This window comes from Piliocolobus tephrosceles, chromosome 1 (assembly GCF_002776525.5).
Source record: "Piliocolobus tephrosceles isolate RC106 chromosome 1, ASM277652v3, whole genome shotgun sequence".
In the NCBI taxonomy this organism is placed as follows: Eukaryota; Metazoa; Chordata; class Mammalia; order Primates; family Cercopithecidae; genus Piliocolobus; species Piliocolobus tephrosceles.
The window spans coordinates 170597742-170622030 of NC_045434.1; the positions used below are offsets into that span (position 1 = coordinate 170597742).

The 24289-nt window shown below is 38.8% G+C and overlaps 1 protein-coding gene across 4 annotated transcripts in view; it reads right to left on the reverse strand.

The window, feature by feature from the left end:
* Window positions 1–24289, reverse strand: part of OSBPL9 (oxysterol binding protein like 9) — a 167941-nt gene that overhangs the window by 114288 nt on the left and 29364 nt on the right. For all 4 annotated transcript variants that reach the window (XM_023188787.2, XM_023188779.2, XM_023188822.2 and 1 more), the window contains exon 2: window positions 15977–16027. In XM_023188787.2, coding sequence (XP_023044555.2) covers window positions 15977–16027 — 51 coding nt within the window. The remainder of the gene's footprint in view (window positions 1–15976; window positions 16028–24289) is intronic.

Genomic DNA, 24289 nt, shown 5'->3' on the forward strand with positions numbered 1-24289 from the left:
TTTTTTTTTTTTTTTTTCTGAGACAGCGTCTTGCTCTGTCTCCCAGGCTGAAATACAGTGACACTGTCAGAGCTCACCGAAGCCTTAACTTTCTGGGCTTAAGTAATGCTCCTACCTCAGCCTCCAAGGTAGCTGGGACTACAGGCTCACAACACCTCATCTGGCTAATTTTTGTTTTGTTTTGTTTTGTTTCTTTAAGACAGAGGCTGTCACCCAGGCTGGAGTGCAGTGGCACAATCTCAGCTCACTGCAACCTCCACCTCCCAGGTTCAAGCAATTCTTCTGCCTCAGCCTCCCAAGTAGCTGGGATTACAGGCATGTGCCACCACACCTGGCTAATTTTTGTATTTTTAGTAGAGATGGGGTTTCACCTTGTTGGCCAGGCTGGTCTCGAACTCCTGACCTCCAGTGATCTGCCTGCCTCAGTCTCCCAAAGTGCTGGAATTATAGGAGTGCGCCACCACACCTGGCCCCCTTTTCTTAATATTCAACTATATGCATTCTGTGAAGACAATAGGAATTAAGGGAAGAGACAGAAAACTAAGCTAAATAGGGAATCTACTTGTCAATGTCCTTAAGAAATAAGCATCTTAAGTATTCCAGAAAGAAAGACTAGAGAACACAGAATAGGTCAAATGTCTCAGGTTGGTGACAAGAGAAGCAGTATGCCGTGGATAAAACCACAGGCCTTGACAATGGGAGTTGAAATGACTCAAGGTGACAATATACCTAATCCCATGAAAAAAGGCTACATACGGGGACTATTCCTATACCAGGAATATTAGGGAATAGGATCATTCATTTCTTCCCCTATCTGGATGAACCCCAACTCTACCCAAATTCTATCTACTTGAATTACTTTACTTATTCCTCAGTGTCAGATGGGGTACGAAATTTTATCTCCATTTTCAAATATGGAAAGTGTCTCCAGAGAGTATAATGACTTGCCCAAGGTCACACAAAGAGTTAACAGCAGATCCAGTACCAGATCACCATTGGCATGGTACCTAGCTATTCCATGACAACAAATACAGACATACTTCAGTGAGTAAGCACGTGCAGAAACAGCTCATTCTGGTTAACCTAATTTGTGGTTAACTGAGTTAACCTTCTAACTTGTGACGTATCAAATATTTTCTGAGTCATAACTAAATACCAAAATATATGCTATATACAGCTCTGGAATATATGCCTTCAAGGCACTTATATACAGCTCTGGAATATATGCCTTCAAGGCACTTATATCCAGTACAGGAGATAAAACACAAAGAGGTGACTATAATACAAGGCGAAAAGTTATCTCTATCTGGATGAACCTTGAAAACAGTACGCTAAGTGAAAGAAGCTAGTCACTAAGGATCAGATGTTACATGATTCTACTTACAAAAAAATGTCCAGAATAGGCAAATTCATAGACTGAAAGTAGATTAGTGGTTGTTTAGTGCTGGGAGGGTTGGGGTGAAATGGGGAACGGCTGCTAATGGGTATACCAGGTTTTTTACAAGGTGATGACAACATTCTAAAATTGACTATGATGACGGTTGAACAACTCTGTGAATATACCAAAAACATAAATTGTATACTCCAAGTGGATAAATTGCATAGTATGTGTATCATATCTCAACAAAGCTGTTGCAACTCACTCCACTCTCAAATGCTTATTCTTTCGAGTTCCTTAATTAAGAACCCAAATGTAAGCTCACCAAGTCTCCTAGTCAACTCCGGTAGAAACCTCCAGGTCTGCACAACTTCCCCTTGTTCCATCACCATAGGTTGTGCTCATTCTACCTCTCAACTCTGAAGTTCATCAACTCGTCTCCATTCTCTCTGCTACTTCTGTAATTCAGGCTTTCACTGTTTCTTGTTTGATAACAATCTGTCTGCCTTCAGTCTGGACACTTTACAGTTAGTTCACAGCCCTTGCTATTGCTGGAGTAGTATTTCTAAAGCACAGACTCTTATTGGAGACTCACATGTTTAAAACCTTCCTTGGCTGTCTATGAACTAACAGATAAAGTCAGCATTACTTCATAATGTCATTCAAGGCTGTTCAAAATCTGGCCCAACCAACATTTCCACTATCGTCACCCAGCTTCCTTCTGCCCCTCCTCACAGAGACACCATATGAATTCAGCTTCAACATTTCTTCCACACACCTCACTCATGAAAAGAGTTCAGTGCAACAGCTGGCAGCATTAACTATTCACTGTAGTTTAGTGCTCTGTGATGACAAGATCAACGGCAGTGTTACTCAACAGAACCTTCTGCAGTGATTAAAATGTTCTGTATTTGTGCTGTTCAGTTTAATAGTCACTAGCCACAAGTGGCTAATGAACATCTGAAATATGACTAGCATGACTGAGGAACTTATTTAAAATTTTTTAATTTTAACACAATTATTTTAATATTTAAAATTTTTAAAAACATCAAGCAATTTCACTTTTTAAGGTCACTCCTCAAGCTCTATTTCTCACCATTTGTTAAACAAAAGCAAAATCCCACATCTCCCTCTAGCTACCACCTCCCCTCACATTGTTTTCAGAGAGGAGCTTTTTGAAAATTGGCTATACCTTAACCTTTCATCCACTCCTGCAAGCCAGCTTCCTTCCTCTCACTGCACCAAACTTCTCTCTCACAGATCTCCAATGACCACATTACTACTCTAGTTTTGTTGTACAGAACTTCTCTGGAGGCCAGGTGCAGTGGCTCACGCCTGTAATCCTAGCACTTTGGGAGGCCGAGGAGGGTGGATCACCTGAGGTTAGGGGTTCGAGACCAGCCTGGTCAATATGTTGAAACCCTGTGTCTACTGAAAATACAAAAATTAGCCGGGCATGGTGGCGCATGCCTGTAATCCTAGCTACTCAGGAGGCTGAGGCAGCAGAATCGCTTCAAGGCAGAGATTGCAATGAGCCAAGATCGCACCACTGCACTCCAGCCTGGGTGACAGAGCGAGACTCTTAAAATAAATAAATAAATAAATACAAAACATTTCTCTGGAGCACCTGTTTCCCTGTTGCTGCTACAGAAACATTTCTCTCTGCGTACTTTAGATAGTCTATATGGAAGAAAACATTACTTTCTGGGCCTTTGCACTTTCCCCTCTCTAACCAAAGGCTCTTTGAAGACTTGAACCTAGCTAAGTCTCCTACTCCAATCAGGTCTTGTCACGATCCTGAGCATTCTTCAATGTATATATGCACAATTGATCTGATGCTCTGGTCTCTCAGTTTCTTGATTTGTTGAATGACTCAAATGAACTACATTGCTATTCTCCGTCAGTCATTTCCTATGACAAAAACCCTACACCCACACTGTCCAATACAATAGCCATTGGCCACATACTGGGTATTTAAGTTCTAATTAAAGTTAAGCAAAAATTTAAAATAAGTCCCTCAGGCTGGGTGCGATTACGCCTGTAATCCCACCACTTTGGGAGGCCAAGGCTGGCAGATCACCTGAGGTCGGGAGTTCAAGACCAGTCTGACCAACATGGAGAAACCCCCATCTCTACTAAAAATACAAAATTAGCTGGGCATGGTGGCGCATGCCTATAATCCCAGCTACTTGGGAGACTGAGGCAGGAGAATCGCTTGAACCCAGGAGTTGGAGGTTGCTGTGAACCGAGACTGCGCCATTGCACTCCAGCCTGGGAAACAAGAGCGAAACTCTCTCTCAAAAATAAATAAATAAATCAAATAAGTCCCTCAGTCACACTAGTCATATTTCAAATGTTCAACAGCCACTTGTGGCTGACTGTGAAACTGAACAGCACAAATACAGAACATTTTAATCACTGCAGAAAGTTCTGTTGGATAACACTGCCGTGAATCTTATCATCACAGAGCACTAAACCACAGTAAATAGTTAATGCTGCCAGCTATTGAACTGAACTCATTTTCATGAGTAAAGCATTATACTAAGCATTTTACACATACTATCTCATCTGAAAATAACACTACACTGAAATGTAACATATATACAAATCATAAGTGTACAAGCTCAATGAACAGAAAAGCTCCCCTTGTAACACTTCCTAATCATTAACCCAACCCTCCATTCCAAAGATAAATACTATCCTTAGCTCTAATATATTAAATTAGTTTAGTCTTTGAACTTATTTACTTATTTATTTATTTATTTATTTTTGAGACAGAGTCTCACTCTGTCGCAAAGGATGGACTGCAGTGGCGTGATCTCAGCTCACTGCAACCTCTGCCTCCCAGGCTCAAGGGATATTTGTGCCTCAGCTTCCCAAGTAACTGGGATTACAGGCATGCACCACCACACACCCAGTTAATTTTTGTATTTTCAGTAGAGACAGCATTCACCATGTTGACCAAGCTGGTCTCAAACTCCTGGCCTCAAGTGATCCACCCATCCCAGCCTCTCAAAGTGCTGAGATTACAGGTGTGAGTCATCATGCCTGGCCCTGTCTGAATTTTATACAAACGGACTCATACCACTTATTTTTCTTTGTGTCTGGCTTCTTTCATGCACCATGTTTGTAAGATTCATCCATATTGTTGCATGAAACAGTAGTTTGTTCATTTTTATTGCTATATATATCATTCTTCTTAAAGATCCACAATTATCAATTCCATTGTGGATGGACATTTATGTTCTTTTCCGTTTTACATTATTAGAATAAAGCTCCTATGAATATTCTTATTCATATCTGTTGTTATACATGTATTTATATTAAATACAGATCTAGGAGAGTAAATTTCCTTGGTCAGAGGATACGCATATATCAGTTTTAGGAGATACTATCAAATGGTCCTCAAAAGTGGTTGTGTCAACTATACTCCCATCAGCGGTATACGACAGTTTCAACTGTTCCACTAATTCACTAACACTTTTTCACCTTAGTTATTCTCGGCAAGTAAACAGTGACATTTCATACTGGTTTTAATTTCCACTTCCCTAATAACTGACAAGGTTATCTTTTCATGGTTTTTGACCATTTGAATATCCTCTTTTGTGAAATAGTTTGTTTCTTATCCATTGACAAGACTGGACTATCTTTTTCTCATTACTTGTAGGAGTTCTTTCTATATCATGGGTAGGAGCCCTTCAATGGTTATAAATTAAGCAAGTATCTACTTCTACTCTGTTGCCTGCTTTTGCACTCACATAATGATATCTTTTGATAGGCCGGGCGCGGTGGCTCAAGCCTGTAATCCCAGCACTTTGGGAGGCCGAGACGGGCGGATCACGAGGTCAGGAGATCGAGACCATCCTGGCTAACACGGTGAAACCCCGTCTCTACTAAAAAATACAAAAACTAGCCGGGCGAGGTGGCGGGCGCCTGTAGTCCCAGCTACTTCGGAGGCTGAGGCAGGAGAATGGCGTGAACCCGGGAGGCGGAGCTTGCAGTGAGCTGAGATCCGGCCACAGTACTCCATCCCAGTCGACAGAGTGAGACTCTGCCTCAAAAAAAAAAAAAAAAAAAAAGAAATATCATTGATTTTTATATAATAACTTTGTATCCGGTTATCTTGCTAGATTCAACTCTCAATTCTAATAGCTATATCTGTAGATTCTTTTGGATTTTCCATATGCTCAATTAAGTTGCTGTGAATAATAGTCTTATTACTTCTACTCCAAGCCTTATACCTTGTATGTCTTTTATTGCTTTATTCATTGGCTAGGACTCCCAACAACAAAAGCAGTCATTGGGTAAAAATTCTAAACCTTCCTGCTATGCCCTCCCACCTGAAGACTCACTTGCATCTAAACCCAGCGTGCTTCCTTTCCACTTATCATAATGAAAAAGGCATCCATTCTTCTATCTAAAACCCAGTCCTTCCACACTCATGCTCCATATCCCTGACAATTTTCAATCTCTGTCTCTCTCTTCTTGGTCTCTATTTCTCTTCTCCTCTCTCTCTCTTTCTCTCTTTTTCCCAACTGCATTTACACATACTCAAGACTCAAGTCTTTACACTCTTTAGCAACAGCCCTTCTCAATTCCATGTCCTCATCTAGCAATTGGCTAGCCTCTCTCACTCCCTTTTAGTCAAGATTATTCAGCTGTCCAATCCTTAGTTTATAATTTATTTTAATCTTCCATTCCTTGAAGGATATGTTACCACATCAAGGTGACCTTTACACAAGGTGACCATACGACCTGGTTTGCCTGGAACAATCCTGGATTATTCCTGTTGTCCTGACTCAATAATGAATAGATTCCCCTTTCATTCTCAAGCACTTCTGGTTTAAGGGATGTGGTCACTCTCCGCCACAGCCTAGCCTACAAGGTCCTTAGTGATTTGCTCCATGCCTACCTCTCTATTCTACACTTAAATAGCTTCAGGTTTACCAATTGCCCCAAGTTCTCTCCTACCACCATTTTTTGCACATGTTCCCTCTGCCTGAGACATCCTTCCTCTCCCTTTATCTGGGTCTAGAGTACTTTTTTGTTTATATCTGGTACAGCAAAAATCCCTTTGATAATATATATATGAAATGGTGTTCTGTTGTTAAGAAAAGTTATTTGTTATACTAACCCACAAAAATATCAATGTTTTTCTTTCAACTCCACTTTTATGACCCCCATTATGCCAACATAATAAACATATATATCTTTCAGTGACCTCTCATGATTTTTTTCTGAAGGTTTCCGATGGTCAACTTCTTAAAGTTCTATCAGTACATGAGGTCACCAAGGTGCCTATTGCTCCTGGGTCACACTATCAAGGCACCAAACAGAAACTAGAGCTACACAATCTTGTCCCACTGGAAGAATATGCTGACTTTCCCTCTTTTCCTTTTTTTTTTTTTTTCTATACACACAGACATACTTCAGACATGAATCATCATTCTGATGCCAAAGACAGAAAGATAGTTTTGCTCTCATGGCTTGAGGGGGAAAAAAAAAGGAAAGAAACAGAATTCTGGCTATTTTGGGGCCAATCTCCCTTTGCAAAAAGAAGAGAAAAGTAGGCTGGTGAATTGGTTCCAAAGATAATTAAAAAGAATGATGACTCCTCTGGGACACAGATTGCTCATAGGCTCCTAAAAGGAATGTAGACAGTGCTAAGAATACACAGCATAGCTATTCCCATTATAACTCCACAACCACATACTTTTCATCACTGCTTAAATGACACTGGAAGTCTTCTTACTTTCACATGGTGCAATTAAATATGGTCCCTGAGATTTAGGCAGAACAGGTCATTACTCTTCTTTAGAGATTAAGAAACTGGGACTCAAGTTTAAAAAAAAAATTTTTAAGTTTGCCAAAGGTCCAACAACTAAAAGGGAGAAGAATACTAGGTCTTGCAAACCCTGATTTAAAGCCTGTTCTTAACAGGACATGGTGACAGTAAACAATATTCACTAATTACTTCAACAAACTTATTAAATACCTATTCTGGGCCAAGAACAGTAACAGCCAGGGGATACAAAACATGTCTATGCCCTGGAGGAACATATGGTCTAGAGAGGAGTGAGAGAATCAATAATATAGAAGGGAGCAGAATGGCTTGAGGTTCAACCTGCTCACTAAAGAAGACGCTGCATGGAGGACCTACTTTAGCATCATTCATTCATTGATTCAACAAGTATTTATTGAATTTTTAGGCACTGTCCTAGGTGTCAGTAACAGATTGGTAAACAATTTGCTTTGCTTTCGCATTCAACATTTTACCTTCTTGTTCCCCCTTACACGAATTGAAAGTACGTAACTTGTCTACATTTTGAGTATTCTTTTGTCTTTTTTAGTGATTTGTATGCATTTGGGGGGATTTTTTTGTCTTCTTTATTAATATGCAGGAGTTATTTATATATACATGGAATATTAATCCTTTGCCAATTAATGTAAGTATTTTCTCTTCTGTCCGTGAGTTGTCTTTTCTCTTTTACTGTGGTATCTTTTTTTGTTCAAAGGTTTTAAATTCTGAATGTTGTCAAATCCACAAATATTTGCCATTGTGGTTTATGCTTTCTGCTCTATCTTGACATCATAAAGATATCACCTATGCTTTTTTCCTAAGTTTAAAATTTCATTTTATACCTCTTATACATCTGAAATTTGTTTTTGTGTATCACATTGAGTAAACAGTAATATTCTTTTTTTCATATGGACACCCAATTGATCCAGCTTCATTTACAAAGTGATAATGTCTGATTTGTAATGCTCTACCATATACCAAATTTCCAGCTTATTCCAAGACCCAAATCCAAATGGTTCTGTTTTTTCAGCTTTCTCTTCCATTCCACTAATCTATTTCTTTCTCTTATAACACCACCATACCATTTTAACTACCATAGTTCCATTTAAAAACCTAAATATCTGGAGCGGCAAGTCCACCAACACCTTATTTTTTAAAAGTATCTCTCCCCTTTCCCAAATTTTAAATGACTTTTAGAATCACCTTGTCAAGTTCTTTGATAGCCTAATTTTGTTGATGTATACTTTTTTGAGAAATTATCCATTTTTCATGTAAGCTTTCAAATTTATTGGCAACATATATTTGCAGTAGCTTCCTGCCAATTTTTCATCTCTACTATTATGTACTTTTCTCTCTTTTTTCCATTCTTAATATTATTTTTTTCCTCCCAATCTAACTGGGGTTTATTTTATTACTGTTCTGTTCTCACAGAATCACAGTTCAGTTTGTTTATGCTCTCTACTGTTTATTTCCCACTTCATTAGTGTATTCTTTTTGTTATTTTCTTCTTTCTATTTCCTTTGCTATTACTTTTCTTTTCCTAATTTTAAAAATGTGATGCTTAGATCATTAATTCTCAATCTGTCTTGTAATATATTCATTTAAGATTATAAATCATAGGCTTCCATAGATGCAGTTTTAACATGTGGTTTTCTCATTATTGTTCAGATTTAGATATTTCACGATTTCTATTATGATTTCTACTTTCACCAGTGAATCATTCAGAAGTATGTGTCTGAGGTGGGTGGCTACTGTTTCGTCAAGGGCCCTTTAGAATTTCTAATTTATTCCATTGTTGTCAAAGAATGTTATCTATGTGATACTGTGTCTTTGGTATTCTCTTTTTCCATAATAATTTAATTTATTTTCTTAGTATGCTATGTCTGACATTAATTCTGTTTCCCAGCTTTCTTATGGTTAGCACTTGCCTGGAACATATTCTTGCATCACTTTCTCTTTCATTTAATTTTTAATTTGTAATTATGAAACAGTATAAACATTCATAAAATACAACACTAATGACATCTACGTACCAATCACAGAGGTTAAATAGATGTTTACATCTTGCCCAAGGGAGGATATTTTCAATATTAAATTCATAGAGAAGGGAAAGAGCTTACAAAAAGGCTACTGAATTAACAAGAAAAGCCAGAATGAACAGAGTGACTTTTCACAGTGAAATGAGAAGACAATTGATAAAAGTTCTTACAGGATACAGATCCGAGGGAAAAAGGAAGACATTCTTAAGGTTATACAGTAACCTAAAACTAACACCTTATAGAATTGTGAAAAAAAAAAAAAAAGTCATGGTATCAATGAAATAGGGCACTAACAGAAGTCATCACTGAAAATATTAATATTCTGTCATGGTGCACCACTGACCTCTCTCGTGATAGACTAAAAGAAAAGAGAACAGATAATGCACCCCTCAGGAAATCACATTCAATTCTGATACCTAGTACAACAGGTAAATGGAATACTCAGTTTCATTGGATGGAGTAAAAGAGGGTTACTTTAAATCATATGTGGATTAATAGTTTTCAAAGATGTATAATACATTTACCATTAAAACTTTGTTTAATAAAATTCATTTTTCCTTGGTGATTCCTAAGGCCCTTTAGAATTCTTCAGCATCTGGGATTCATCTGTATTAACAGAAATTATGAATTACAAAAAAAACTACCATTCATTTAGATCCTATCAAGCTCCAAACACTGTGTTTCAAACTTTACTAACTAAATTTGGTACTCACAATACTACGAGTAAATGGCATGATGCCTAGCCCACAGATATGGAAAGTAGGGCTCAGAGCTGAAAAGTTGCCTCAAGTCACAATGCCAGAATATGGCAGAATCCAAATCTGAATTTCATTATATACATGCCCTGTATTTGTTTTTGCCACTACACTCTACTTTTTTTTTTTTTTTCTTTGAGACAGGGTCTTCCTCTGTTACCTAGGCTGGAGTGCAGCAGTATGATCTCAGCTCACTGCAGCCCTGACCTTCTGCACTCAAGTGATCCTCCCACCTCAGCCTCCCAAGTAGCTGGGACTAGAGGTGTAAGCCACTACAGCCAGCTAATTTTGTTCATTTTTTTTTGTAGAGAAGAGGTCTCATTATGTTGCCCAGGCTGGTCTCAAACTGCTGAACTCAAGTGATCCTCCTGCCTCAGCCTCCCAAAGTGCTGGATTACAGGTATGAGCCACCAAGCCCGGGCCACACTGCCTCAAATGTTGTCATGTCTCCATTTTCCAGATATTATCTGAAAATGCCAATGTTTTCTTTTTGACTAGCATGGGAAGGGATCAGACCACAGGACCCAATCAGCATTTTACTTCTTCATCAAGGAAAGGGCACCATCTAGTGGCACACACTTCGTAACCAACACAAAGAAAGTTTTTCACTTTTCTGCTTTCCTCCACTGGTTTTACACTGCCTTACAATAACTTAGGATATCTGAATTCACTCTTCTAGTCCAGAGGAATGGGAGCCTAGTAACATTAAGAATTGAACAGGGCTTTGAAATAAGACCCAAGTCCAATCTCAGATTCACCATTTCTATGTGACCTTAATAAGTTACTAAGAGTAGTTTGAGTCTCAGTCTCATCATCTGTAAAATGAAATACAAGCATTTACCTACCAGGGTTATGATGGGAATGTGTATGAAAATCATCTAGCACAGCACTTGATCTGGGTTTCCTCTATGGTTCCTTTCTCCATTCTCTTTTTATGTACCCTGTATTCACATAGGTGTTTTGCTTTGTTTTTTTAGAAAACATATCATACCACTGGCTCATATTATGTTTAAGATAAGTAACTCCCATAGTTCTTTTGTATGCAAACCATAGTAAAGGCAAATTTCCCAACATTTACTGATTATTTTTATAAATACATAAAATTAACAATAAGCATTTTTGAGTATTTATTATGTGCCAGGCAATTGTGACAGTGAATAAGAACTTATTATCCAAGTGGAGAAAACAGAAAAATTAACATGTAATACAATGTAACAAGTAATTTCACAGCTCTAAATTACAAATACAAAAAAATAGGCCAGGCATGGTCGCTGGTGCCTGTAATTCCAATGCTTTGGGAGACTGGGTTAGGAGGACTGCCTGAGGCCGGGAGTTAGGAGACTGAGTTAGGAAGACTGCCTAGGCAACACAGTGAGATCTCATCTCTTAAAAAAAAAAAAAAATTTTTTTAATTAGCTGGGTGTGGTGGTGCACACCTGTAATCCTAGCTACTCAGGAAGTTGAGGCAGGAGGATTGCTTGAGGCCAGGAATTTGGGGATGTAGTGAGCTATAATTGCACTCCAGCCTGGGTGACAGAGCAAGATCCTGTCAAAAGTTGGGGGGAGAGCAAGGAGGGGGAGGAGAAGCAGGAGAGGGAGAAGAAGGAAAAACAAAGTAGAGGATGGGGAAGAATTAAACCTGTTAGAAGTATGTGGATCAAAAAGGCTTCACAGATGAGGTAGCATTTGAAAAGTCTCTTAAGCAATGAGCTCATCAGATAGGGAGTGCAGAACTTCCATGATATAAGAAAAAAAAAAGTCAGAAGCAATAAGGAATGAAGAAGCACAGTGAGGGAACAGGAAGAAACATAGCATGATTCAAATATAGGATGGGATGGATGGGGCACGGGCAAGATCAGTAGTGCAGTCAATGATAGCTCATTAAGCTCATTTGGAATCTAGATGCAGTGTCTATCACCACCATATTCATCATCATCATTGTCATCATCGTTGTCATCCATAGCAGTTACCATTTCCTATACCTACATAATTGCTAAGCCTCACAACAACCCTACCAGTTATATCATGGTATCCTCATAAAAGTTAAGAAATTTGCCCAATGTCAGAGTCAGTAAGGGAAGAGCTGAGTAAAATTCAGCCCCAGGTCTCTCTGATTGTTTCTACACCAGTAGTCCCTCTTGGTTACACAACATAATTACCTGGATAATCTGTTTAAAAATAAAGATTCGAGAACACTGCACTAAAGCAGCCTATCTAGAAGGCTGACTTGGTAACTGTATTGTAAACAAACCTTCCAGATATTTCTTGACGAAGAAGCCTCGGCAGTCTAATTTTTGGAAAATACCACAAAGCCTAGTAAAATGCACGTCTGCGCACACAGTGGGACAAACACACACATACATGCTTCTATGTAATAAGTTCCATCTACGTGCCAGGACCTAATCCTCACAAAATTCTGCAAGAAGAGTATTATCTCCACCTTAAAGAAGAGGAAACTCAAGCTCAGGAAGCTTATGATAGCTTCCCTTTTCCAGTCAACAAAGCAATGGGATTCAAACATAGGTATATTGGTTCTTCTCTGTCATGCTGTGTAGTAGGCAGAATTTTAAGAATGACTCTCACAGACCCTTGCCCCTGTATAATCTCCTCCCCTTTAAATATGGATGAAAACTGAATATGATGATATCGCAGGAGTAATTATGTTATATTACATGGCAAAAGGGAGATTATCTGGTGGACCTAATCTGATATTATCACATGAGGTCTTTTAAAAGCAGAGCATTTTCTGTAGCTGATAGCAGAATGGGAAGTCAGAAAGATTCAGAGCACAAGAAGGATTCAATGCACATCACTGACATGAAGATGGAGGGGTCTAGGCCACGTGACCAAGAATATGTGTAGCCACTAGAAGCTGAAAGCAGAACACAACTGACAGCCAACAACAACAACAACAACAACAACAAAAAACAGGGCCTCAGTTCTACAACCACAAGGAATTGAATTCTGCAAATGCCCTGAATGAACCTGGACGAGGACTCCTGGATGGGTGCTTTTATGTGTATGGTAAAACATACTAACATGAAATTTATTATTTTAACCATTTTTAAGTGTACAGTTCAGTGGCATTAAGGACATTCACATTGTTCATGATGTGATGATCACCATCATCACCATCCATCTCCAGAGTTTTTTCATCTTTCCAAACTGAAAACTCCATACTCATTAAACACTAAGTCCCCATCTCCCCTACTCCTGAACCCTGGAAACCACCATTCTACTTCCTGTCTCTGATTTTGGCTACTCTAGGTATCCCACATAAGTGGAATCATACCATTTTTGTCTTTTTGTAACTGGCTTATTTCACTTAGTCTAGTGTCCTTAAGGTTCATCTATGTTGCAGCATGTGTCAGAATCTCCTTCCTTTATAAGACTGAATAATAATAATACTAATAGACTGTATTTATATACCACATTTTTTATCCATTCATCAGTGGATGGACACTTGGATCCTTTCCACCTCTTGGCTGCTGTGAATATTGCAAATAATGCTTCTATGAACATGGATATATAAGCATCTGTTTCAGTCCCTGCTTCCAATTCTTTTGGAAATATATATATAAACACATATATAAGTGGTTGTTTTTGAAGCCAATTCATTACCTTTAAAATTTGGTAAATAAAAGGAAATAATCAAGCACTCATCTTGCCTATTTTAACTACACCACTGGGAAACCAAGTAATAGACGAAATGTCTCCTTATAAAATTATTTCTGATACAAATTAAAACAAAATGATAGACTGTCATCATTTTGCAACCCTCAATGAGTTAATGGGTGTAGGCACTGAACGTCAATAGCTGCTAATATCAACAAAGGGCAAAAACTAGACATTATGTTCTTCCTACTAAAAGAACACACCACCACCTACAATCTTGCCAAAGGGATCAAACCTAAGTCTGATCCAGTCTCTGGATTCAGCTGCCAATTTGCAGCAAAAACAATGGACAGAGGAATATAGCGAACTGCACCACTGTTGCAATCAGTAAAATCTATACTATGGAAAATTCTTACAGGTCAAAGGGTCTGGATTCTTTTGTTTTTTTCTTTTCTTTTTTTCAGACAGGGTCTCAGGGTCTCACTCTGTCCCCCAGGCTGGAAGGCAGTGGCACAATTACGGCTCACTACAACCTTGACTTCCTGGGCTCAAGCAATCCTCCTGCCTCAGCCTCTCAAGTAGCTGGGACTATAAGCATGTGTCACCACATCCAGATAATTTTTTTAAATTTTTTGTAGAGATGGGGATCTCACTATGTTTCCCAGGCTGGTCTCAAACTACTGGGCTCAAATGATCCTCTGCCTCGCTTGGCCTCCCAGTGTTGGGATTAAAGGCGTGAGCTACAGCACCCAGTTGCTCCAGATTCTTCAAAAGACAAATTGTAAACAAAAGACATCAAGTTAAATAAATAGGTAAGAAAACTATAGGACTTAGGGATGCACATTTGGGTAAAAAAGTTATAACCAAATACAGGAAGTGATCACTTTAGGAGACACATAAGGGATGTAATTTATTTAACTGGGGCATGTGGACAGGCTTCAGGTACAGCTGGCAAAATTCTATTTCTTAAGGTGGTAGTTAGAAGGGTTAACAATTAATTAAGCTATATTTAAAAGCAAAAACAAAAAAAGACAGACAAAACCAGTGGATTAACAGTGGCCTAAATCCAGATGGAATTCAACTGCAGTGCTCTCTCAAGACAGTTCTGCCAAAGTCTCACTACTGAACCTATCTCAAGCCAAAAGAGCAGTTAATACCAGACTGACTGGTGACTGAGGTCAACAGCAAGTGCTTAGAAAAGTAATTACACGAAGCAGACAAAAGAGAAACCAAAGGAAAATTTTAGGGAAAAATCTTTGTGCTATCACATATATACCATCTGTTTGAAACAGGCCTATCTCACTTCCATCCAGAGTAGGTATGCAAATCTCCCATACCTACTCCTATCTCAGTGCCACGATTTTTCTATTACAATTTGGTGTCTTTCTCAGCATTATTTCCCAATTCTATCAAGGACTGTTAATAATGGCAATAATATGTTTACCAAATATATTCACATCTTCAAAAGCAAGGATGCAGAAAAAAAGGATGGAAGAAAGAAGTCAACAGGGTCCTGAAGAAAAGGCTCCTAGAAGCTGATTAACCTAGTTATCATAGAAGCGACTTTTCTTCATATACAATGGAATATTAGAAACTGTATCCCTAGCCATGCATTCTTGCCTTTACTTATTTGAACAATGGTGGAAATTGAAAGCAGCATGAAGCTATAGGTACGCACTGTAAGGCAGCCACTAGCCACGTGTGGCTATTGATCCCCTTCTCTGAAGTACAGCTAGTCCTAATTGAGATGTACCCTTTGTGTAAAAGACACACTGGATTTTGAATAGTTAGTATGGAAAAAAAGATTGTAAAATATCTTAATATTTTTTATTAATTATATGTTCAAATAATAATATTTCAGATATATTGACCTAGACAAAACATTAATTTTGCCTGTTTCTTTTTTCTTTTGAAATGTGGCTTACTAGAAAATCTTAAATTATAGATGCAGCTAACATTGTATTTCTACTGGACAGCACTGCTATATATACGATGATTAAATGTGCTGAATAGGAAAAACAAAGCAGCAGCAGCTAACAGTTGGGATTTTTCCATTTTTTCTACTGTTAATATACCACCAACACTATAACTCATTTAATTTCCAGCCCTTGTCTCTTGTCTGTAAAGTAGAGGTTTAAGAAAATCAGTACATGCATTAAGTCATAAACACAACATTGAATCATGGGCCAAAATAACTGATTTCTAGTCCTGGTTCTGATATTGACTAGCAGTTAGTTGGAGAAATCACATTTTCTCTCTGAGACTTAGATACCTGCCCCTACAATTACGTAAGGAAGCTAAACTAAATTTAGACTTCCATAATTCTATCAGAATACAATTTTCTTCTTTCTGTCAAAATTGATTTTCATAAAAATGAATAAATACTCACTCTGAGTCTAACACATCCTCTGCGAGAGCCTCTCATCATTTTGTCCTTGGACTAAAAGAAAAACAAAGCATTCAATGAATAAAACATTAACAGACTGGTAAATTGTTTTTAGAATCATCTGGGGAATAAAAGGACAAGATTTACAGTAATACCCATCCCTTCTGCCAACTCCCCTTCCAAAAAGAAATTACTTATGGGCAGGAAAATACACAGATTTTAAATGAAAATGTCATACAGTCTATATAAATTAACCTAATCACAGAACTTTACACATACCTTTAATGTAACATATATTGCATCATTATTTTCATTCCTTCTTCATTCCCTTAAGTACGAGTGTTTCTCATACTTTAGGGAGTCAGAGAATCACCTAGAAGGCTAAGAATCACCTGGAGGTTTAAGAATCACTCCCAGATGATTATTTTTGTTTGTTTGTTTTGTTTTGAGATGGAGTCTCGCTCTGTTGCCCGGACTGGAGTGCAATGGTACAATCTTGGCTCACTGCAACCTCCGCCTCCTGGGTTCAAGCGATTCTCCTGCCTCAGCCTCCAGAGTAGCTGGGAATACAGGCGCCCGCCACCACGCTCAGCTAATTTTTGTGTTTTTAGTAGCAACGGGGTTTCACCATGTTGGCCAGGCTGGTCTCGAACTCCTGACCTCAGGTGATCCACCCACCTTGGCTTCCCAAAGTGCTAGAATTACAAGCGTGAGCCACTGCACCCGGCTGCCCCCAGATAATTCTGACAAAGGCAAACAGAAGACCATACCTCAAGAAGTATTGCTTTAGCTTTACCTCTGCAATTCCCTGGGTAACATTTTTGCTTCTGTGACTTCTCATCCAATGTCCCTCAGTTTGGAATTTTCTTGACCCAAATGCTCTGCCTCATTGTCATTCCAATTACCTTAGCTCTGTCTGATTTAGATTTCCACCCTGGGCTCCCAGAGTTTCTGTGTGTTCCCCTGTTGTGGTATGCATCACCCTGTGTTATAATCACTGGTTTACTTCACCCACAAGACTACACACTCCTTAGGGGGTAGGAACTGTATCTGACTTATGCCTCAGAACAGTGTCTGGTACATATCAGGTCCTCAAAAAACATTTACTGATGAAATGCAACTTAACCTTTCTGTGTCCCTTACTAAACTGAGCCAAGCAAAGCCTGTGTTATATAAAAGTGCTATGTTTACATTCAGTAAATATTCCTAACAGTAAATTAGTCATGTGCAATACAACAAAGTAACACCTCAAATAATGGAAGTTGAACAAATACTTAATACTTGAACAACTGGTATTTTCCTGTACTCCACCTGTGTGAGAAAGCAGCAAAACAAGATAATATTGTATGATTATGTTTTAAAGATGATTATCCCGCTTGAAACCATAGATGCCCTATATCCAAAGTCTTGAGCCGTAAAATTCATGTTCAGAAGTGATTACTGAGATACTAAAGAGAGTATTCTTTTTGTTCTACCTATAAATATCAGGACTCATATATTTTAGGAAAAAAATTTCTCAACACTAAGCAGAACTGAAAACAGTTCTTTACTAATAACAGTTAGTGAAAGAAAACAGTTGATGAAAACATTCCTTAAGCATTTAGTAGCCCTTTTACTGTACCCTATACTTATCTTCCCTTCAAACGTGTAAAGGAAATACACAAAAATAATAATTAGATCTGAAAATCCCTGATGAGGTTAGAATGCAAAATTAACCCAAAAAAGGTAAGAACTAATATATTCATCCTTGATCCTCTTCTACTATAACACAATTTTTAAAATAAAATTACAGTCAACAGAAAAAAGGCAAGACAGGTCCCAGTGTAATACAACTATTAGGGTTACAAATTTAAAAACACTAAGAGGGCCAATTATAATCCTAATCGTTTCCTAATTTCCTAACCTAGCACTTTCGGAGTCCGAAGCAAGAGGGTCGCTTGGGCTCAGGAGTTCAAGATCAGCCTGGGCAACATGACAAAACTCTATCTCTACAAAAACTACAAAATATTAGCTAGGTGTGTTAGTACACACCTATAGTCCCAGCTCTCAGGAAGCTGAGAGGTGGGAGGACTGCTTGAGCCCAGGAGGTCAAGGCTGCAGTGAGCCATGACAACACCATTGCACTCTAACCTGGGCAACAGAGCAAGACCCTTTTTCCAACAACAAAAAAGAAAACACTAAGAGAGATAACTGAAAATAATTAAAACAAATACAACTAGAAAATCATCACACAAATCCAGAATGTGTGACATTCTACAAAACAATTGGCTTAGATTCTTGCAAAATATAAAAAAGACTAACACGTAAACAATTGTAATAGAGCAAAAATAAGTGTGGACTCCAGAAGGTTCCTTCCTGTCAAGGAAAAAGGTGAGGGAAGGAAGCCAAACTGAAATGATCAGGTTTCAAGTTTCAACCTGGGGCTTTAAAAAAGAAAGAAAGAAAAAAGAAATCTGATAAAAAGAGAGGGAAGGTAGTGGGGGGAAAGGCCATTCCAAGACAAGGGAATAGCATCAGCAAAGGCACAGATGTAGAAAACTTTACTTTCCTATTCATAGGAGAGTAGATGTATAGACAAGAGCACAGGGTGCAGAGAGGAACTTACAGATAAGACTGAAGCCCAGGAACAGTGGCTCACGCCTGTAATCTCAACACTTTGGGAGGCCGAGGTGGGCAGGAGTTCAAGGCCAGCCTGGCAAACATGGTGAAACTCTATCTCTACTAAAAAAACAAAAATTAGCTGGGCATGGTGGTGCACGCCTGTAATCCCAGCTACTTGGGAGGCTGAAGTAGGAGAATCCCTCCCTTGAGCCTGGGAGGCGGAGGTTGCAGTGAGCCGAGATGGCGCCGCTGCACTCCATCCTGGGCAACAAAGTAAGACTGTTTCAAAAAAGTTAAAATTAAACATTTAAAAAAACGAGGCTGAAAAGAAGATTACGGGCACCAGATCCTGAAGGGTCTGAAAAAAACATGGAGTTAAGGAAATTTAACTTTATTCAATAGTTAATGGGGAGCTACTAAAGAGGGCAATAGCATTCTTAAAGGTGTGTTTTAGAAAAATAACACTGTTAAATATGAGGACTTGGAGAAAGGGGTAATAGCAACATTAATAATAACAGTAACAGAAGCAGCAGATTCTCACTCATTGCTCCCCCTTATGTAACAGGCACTTTATATACAGTAAACCTTACAAGCTTTTGCATGGTAAGAATAATTCCTATATTACAAATGAAAGTACACTAGGGATATCAAGTAAGTTACCCAGTGTTACATATATAAAATGTGGCTGAGTTGCACAGTTGGAAATGCCTGTCCTGCAAATCATTCTCCCAGACCTTAACTGAGCTCTAATAGCATCAAATTCTCCTCTTTCACAATAGCACAGGGCCCTTTCCCTCACTCTCCCCACTCAGCTTTAATGTGGGGCTATAGGGAAGCTGGTGTGACTGCTTCCACCAGACACAGGCTTTTCTGACAAAGGAAGCTGACCAATCACAGGACCCACTACCCCACAGGGCAGGTAAGAGTCATCTCCCATGAAGTTTTTCAACCAGGGTGAAGGGAAGAGCTCCTTCTATCTGCTCTTGAAGCTGTGAGGTACAGAAGCCACTGGTCCTGGGCCTTCTATGTGAAGAAAGCAAGCCTACACAGCAAGAGAAGCAGAGAGATGAGGAGGAAAGTCCCAGCTGCCAGCGATCTTCAGCTACATCCTAGTCTAAAGCAAATCTGTCTAAGCCAATGCCATTCACCAAATATTAGGTTATTTCTGATGAATCCTAGCAGCTTCTGGTAATGACAGGAAGGTAGCTGACATAACGCCAGCAATCTTCCTAGTGAGTGTTACCTTACCAATGTTCTGAAACCTGCTAACAAATGTCCTTTTTTAAGCAAATTGGCACAAATAGGTATGTGGTCTACAGCCCAGTAACTGTCACTCTCTCTGCCTCCAGCTACAAGGCCCAGTACCTTAAAAAAGGACCACTCTGAAATGAATGCTACAGTCTTTTCAGCTGGATGACAAAACAGGATTACCCCCATGAAGTAGAAATATCGAACTCATATGTTCTACTCCGAAGGGGTTCTTGGGCTACTCCTGAGCTCAAGCAATCCACCTGCCTCGGCCTCCCAAAGTGCTGGGATTACAGGTACGTGCCACTGTGAATGGCCAAAAGTTGGTTCTTTAAAAAATCAGCAAAATTGATAAATCATTAGCTAGACTGACCAAGGAAAAAGAAGGGGATTCAAAGTACTAAAATCAGGAATGAAAGAAAAAAACATTATTACCAATCTTACAAAAACAAAAAATACTCTAAGGAAATACAATGAACAACAAATTAGATGAAACCAACAAATTCCAAGAAAGATATAAACTGTCAACACTGACTAAACAAAAAACAGAAAATCTGCATAGACATAAAATAAGTAAAAAGACTGAATTAGTAATCAAAAAACTTCTCACAAAGAAAAGTCCAGGCCCAGATAGTGAGTTCTAACAAATATTTAAAGAATTAACGACACACCTTCACAAACTCTTCCAAAATATAGAAGAGGGAACACTTTCCAATTTTTTCTATAAAGTTAGTATTATTCTAATACCAAAACCAGAAAAAAAAAATCATAGGGAAAAAACAGTATCTATTTCTAATACAGATGTAAAAATTCTCAACAAAATACTAGCGAACAAAATCCAGCAACATATAAAAAGGATTATATACTATGACCAAGTGGGATTTATCCCAAGAATACAAGGTTGAGTCAATGTATAAGAAACAATCAATATAATAAACCATATTAATAAAATAAAGAACAAAAATCACACGATCATCTCAAAAGACACAGAAAAGGTACTTTTAAAAAATCTAACACCACTTCATGATTAAAAAACCACTCAACAAACTAGAAACAGAAGGGAACTTCTTCAACTTAATAAGGAGCATCTATGTAAAGCCCACAGGTAACCTCATACGTAATGAAGAAGAATTAAAAGCTTTATACCTAAGAACAAGACAAAAATGTCTTATCTTGCCACTCCTACTCAACACTGTACTAGAGGTACTAGCCAGAGAAATCAGGCAAGAAAAAGAAATAAAGGCATCTAGATTAGAAAGGAAGAGCTTAAAGTATCTCTATTTGAAGAAGACATAACCTTACATATAAAAAAGCCTTACATATAGAAAGACAGAACCTTACATATAGAAAATCCTAGGGGGCTGGGCACAGTAGATCACACCTGTAATTCTAGCACTTTGGGAGGCTGAGGCAGGTGGATCACTTGAGGTCAGGAGTTCAAGACCAGCCTGGCCAACACGGTGAAACCCCATGTCTACTAAAAACACAAAAATTAGCTGGGAGTGCTGGGTGCCTGTAGTCCCAGCTACTCGGGAGGCTGAGACTAGAGAATCGCTTGAACCCAGGAGGTTGTAGTGAGCCGAAACTGCGCCAGTGCACTCCAGCCTAGGCCACACAGCAAAACTCCATCTCAAAAACAAAAAACAACAACAAAAAAGAAAATCCTAAGGAATCCACACCAAAAACAAACTATTAGAGTTAATAAATGGGCTCGCCAAAGTTTCAAACACAAATTCAACAACAAAAATTAACTGTATTTCTATACTTTTAGATTTAAAAAATTTGGAGATATAACTAAGAAAATTCCATTTATAATAGCATCAAAAGGTAAAATACTTAGTAATAAATTTAATAAAAGAAGCGTAAGACTTGTACACTTAAAACTACAAAACACCATAAGGAAATTAAAGAAGACCTAAATAAACAGAAAGACACCTCATGCTCTTAGATTGAAAGACTTAATGTTGTTAAGATAGCAGTACTCCCAAAATTGATTTACAGATTGAATATAATCCCTATCAAAATCCCAGCTACCATTTTCTGTTGTAGAAATTGATAAGGTGATGCTAAAATTCAGTGCTTATGCAAGGGACCCAGAAGAGCCAGAACAATCTTCAAAAAAAGAACAAAATTGGAGGACTCACCCTTCTCAATTCCAAAATGTAATACAAAACCATAGTAATAATAGACACTGTGGTACTGACATTAGGATATGCATAGGATCGATGGAATAGAGTTGGAAGTATAGAAATAAACCCATACATACAAAATCAAGTGATTTTTTTTTATAAGAGTGCCAAGACTATCCAACAGGGAATAGTCTTTCCAACAAATGATGCTTAAATCATATATAAAAGAATGAAGCTGGATACCTACCCTATGCAATATAAAAAAGTTAACTCAAAATGGGTCCAACACCTAAATTTAAAGGGTAAAACTATTAAGTTCTTAGATAAAAATGTAGGTACAAATCTTCGTGACCTTGGAATCAGCAATTATCACATGATACCAAAAGCACAAGCAATAAAAGAAATATTAATAAACTGGGCATCATGAAAATTAAAAACATTTGTACTTCAAAGAACACTATCACGCTGAGGCAGGAGGATCCCCTGAGCCCAAGAGTTTGAGGTTATGAAGAGCTATAATCGTGCCACTGCACCACAGCCTGGGCAACAGAATAAGACCCTGTCTTTAAAAAACAAACAAACAAAAAACACTATCAAGACAGTGAAAAGACAAACCAAAGAATGGGAGAAAATATTTGCAAATCATATATATCTGGGTATGGGTGTAGTATCGAGAATATATAGAGAACTCATACAACTCAACAATAAAAAGACAACCCAATTTAAAAATGGGCAAAGGATATGAACAGATATTTTGCCTAAGAAAACCAAGTTAAGAAGATAGTTTCAGCTGGTGATAAGTGTTAAGAAAATAAAGGAGGGTGGTTGTCTTAGTGCATCTTGTGCTACTATAACAGAATACCAGAGACTGCATAATTTATAACAGAAATTTATTTTCTCACAGTTTTAAGGGGCTGGGAATTCCAAAATCCAAGCACCAGCATCTGGTGAGAGTCTTCTTATTTATCACAGAGCACAGGGTGGAAAGGCAAAGAGCACAAGTGAGCGAGTCCTTTTGGTGATGGTGTTGATCTGTTCACGAGGGGACTGCCTAAACACTTTCCATTAGCCCCCACTTCCCAACACTGTCGCAGTGTTGCGGTTAAGTTTCCAACACAGGAATGCCAGGGGACACATTTAAATTAGAGCAGTGACAATGAGAAAGTTATTTTTGGGAAAGGAGGTTCTACTTTAACTTAAGTAGCTTGAAAAAACTCTTCAAGGAGTTGATACAAGAACTGAGATTTGAATTAGAGGACCCAGTGAAGTGAAGAATCTGGGGGCAAAGTCCCAGGCAGAGGGAAGAGCAGGAAATGATTCCTCAGTAGACTTGCTCTCCCATCTCAGCAAGGGCTATTTCACATTTTCTCCACTCTCTCCCTCAGCGCATCTCCAACCTGGCTTTCTTACAAGCATTTAAAACTCAACATGGGCTGGGCGCGGTGGCTCACGCCTATAATCCCTGCACTCTGGGAGGTCAAGGCGGATGGATGACATGAGGTCGGGAGTTCGAGACCAGCCTGGCCAACACGGTGAAACCCCATCTCTACTAAATATACCAAAATTAGCTGGGTGTGGTGGCACACGCCTGTAATCCCAGCTACTAGGGAGGCTGAGGCAGCAAGAATTGCTTGAACCTGGGAGGCAGAGGTTGCAGTGAGCCAAGATTGCACCACTACACTCCAGCCTGGGCAAACAGAGCGAGACTCTGTCTCAAAAACAAAACAAAACTCAACATGTATAAAACTAACTCATGATCCTGCCTCTCTTCCATCCAATCAATCAAAGTGCCCTCATTTCTGTCTCATAACTCTCAAATCTTCTTTCATGAGGTCATAATTGAAAAAGAAAACAAACTCTCAAAGCCTTCCATTTAACCTCATCTCTACTATCAACCACCCCAATCCAGCCCTCTACAATACATCCCAATATTGTATCACCTTCTTTTTTTTTTTTTTAGACAAGGTCTCACTCTGTTGCCCAGGCTGGAGTGCACTGGCACAATTTTGGGTCACTGTAACCTCTGCCTCCCAGGCTCAAGTGTTCCTCCCACCTCAGCCTCCTGAATAGCTGGGACTACAGGCACGTGCCACCACACCCAGCTAATTTTTTTTTTCCTTGTAGAGAAGGTGTTTCACCTTGTTGCCCAAGCTGGTCTCAAACACCTGGGCTCAAGCAATCCACCCACCTCAGCCTCCCAAAGTGCTGGGATTACAGGAGTGAGCCACCGTACCCAGCCTATATCATCTTCTAATTCTTCTCTATCTCTTCTTCCTCTCCTCCAATCCTTTCTCCACACAGGAGCCAGGAGTCTTTTCTTTTTTTTTTTTTTTTTTTT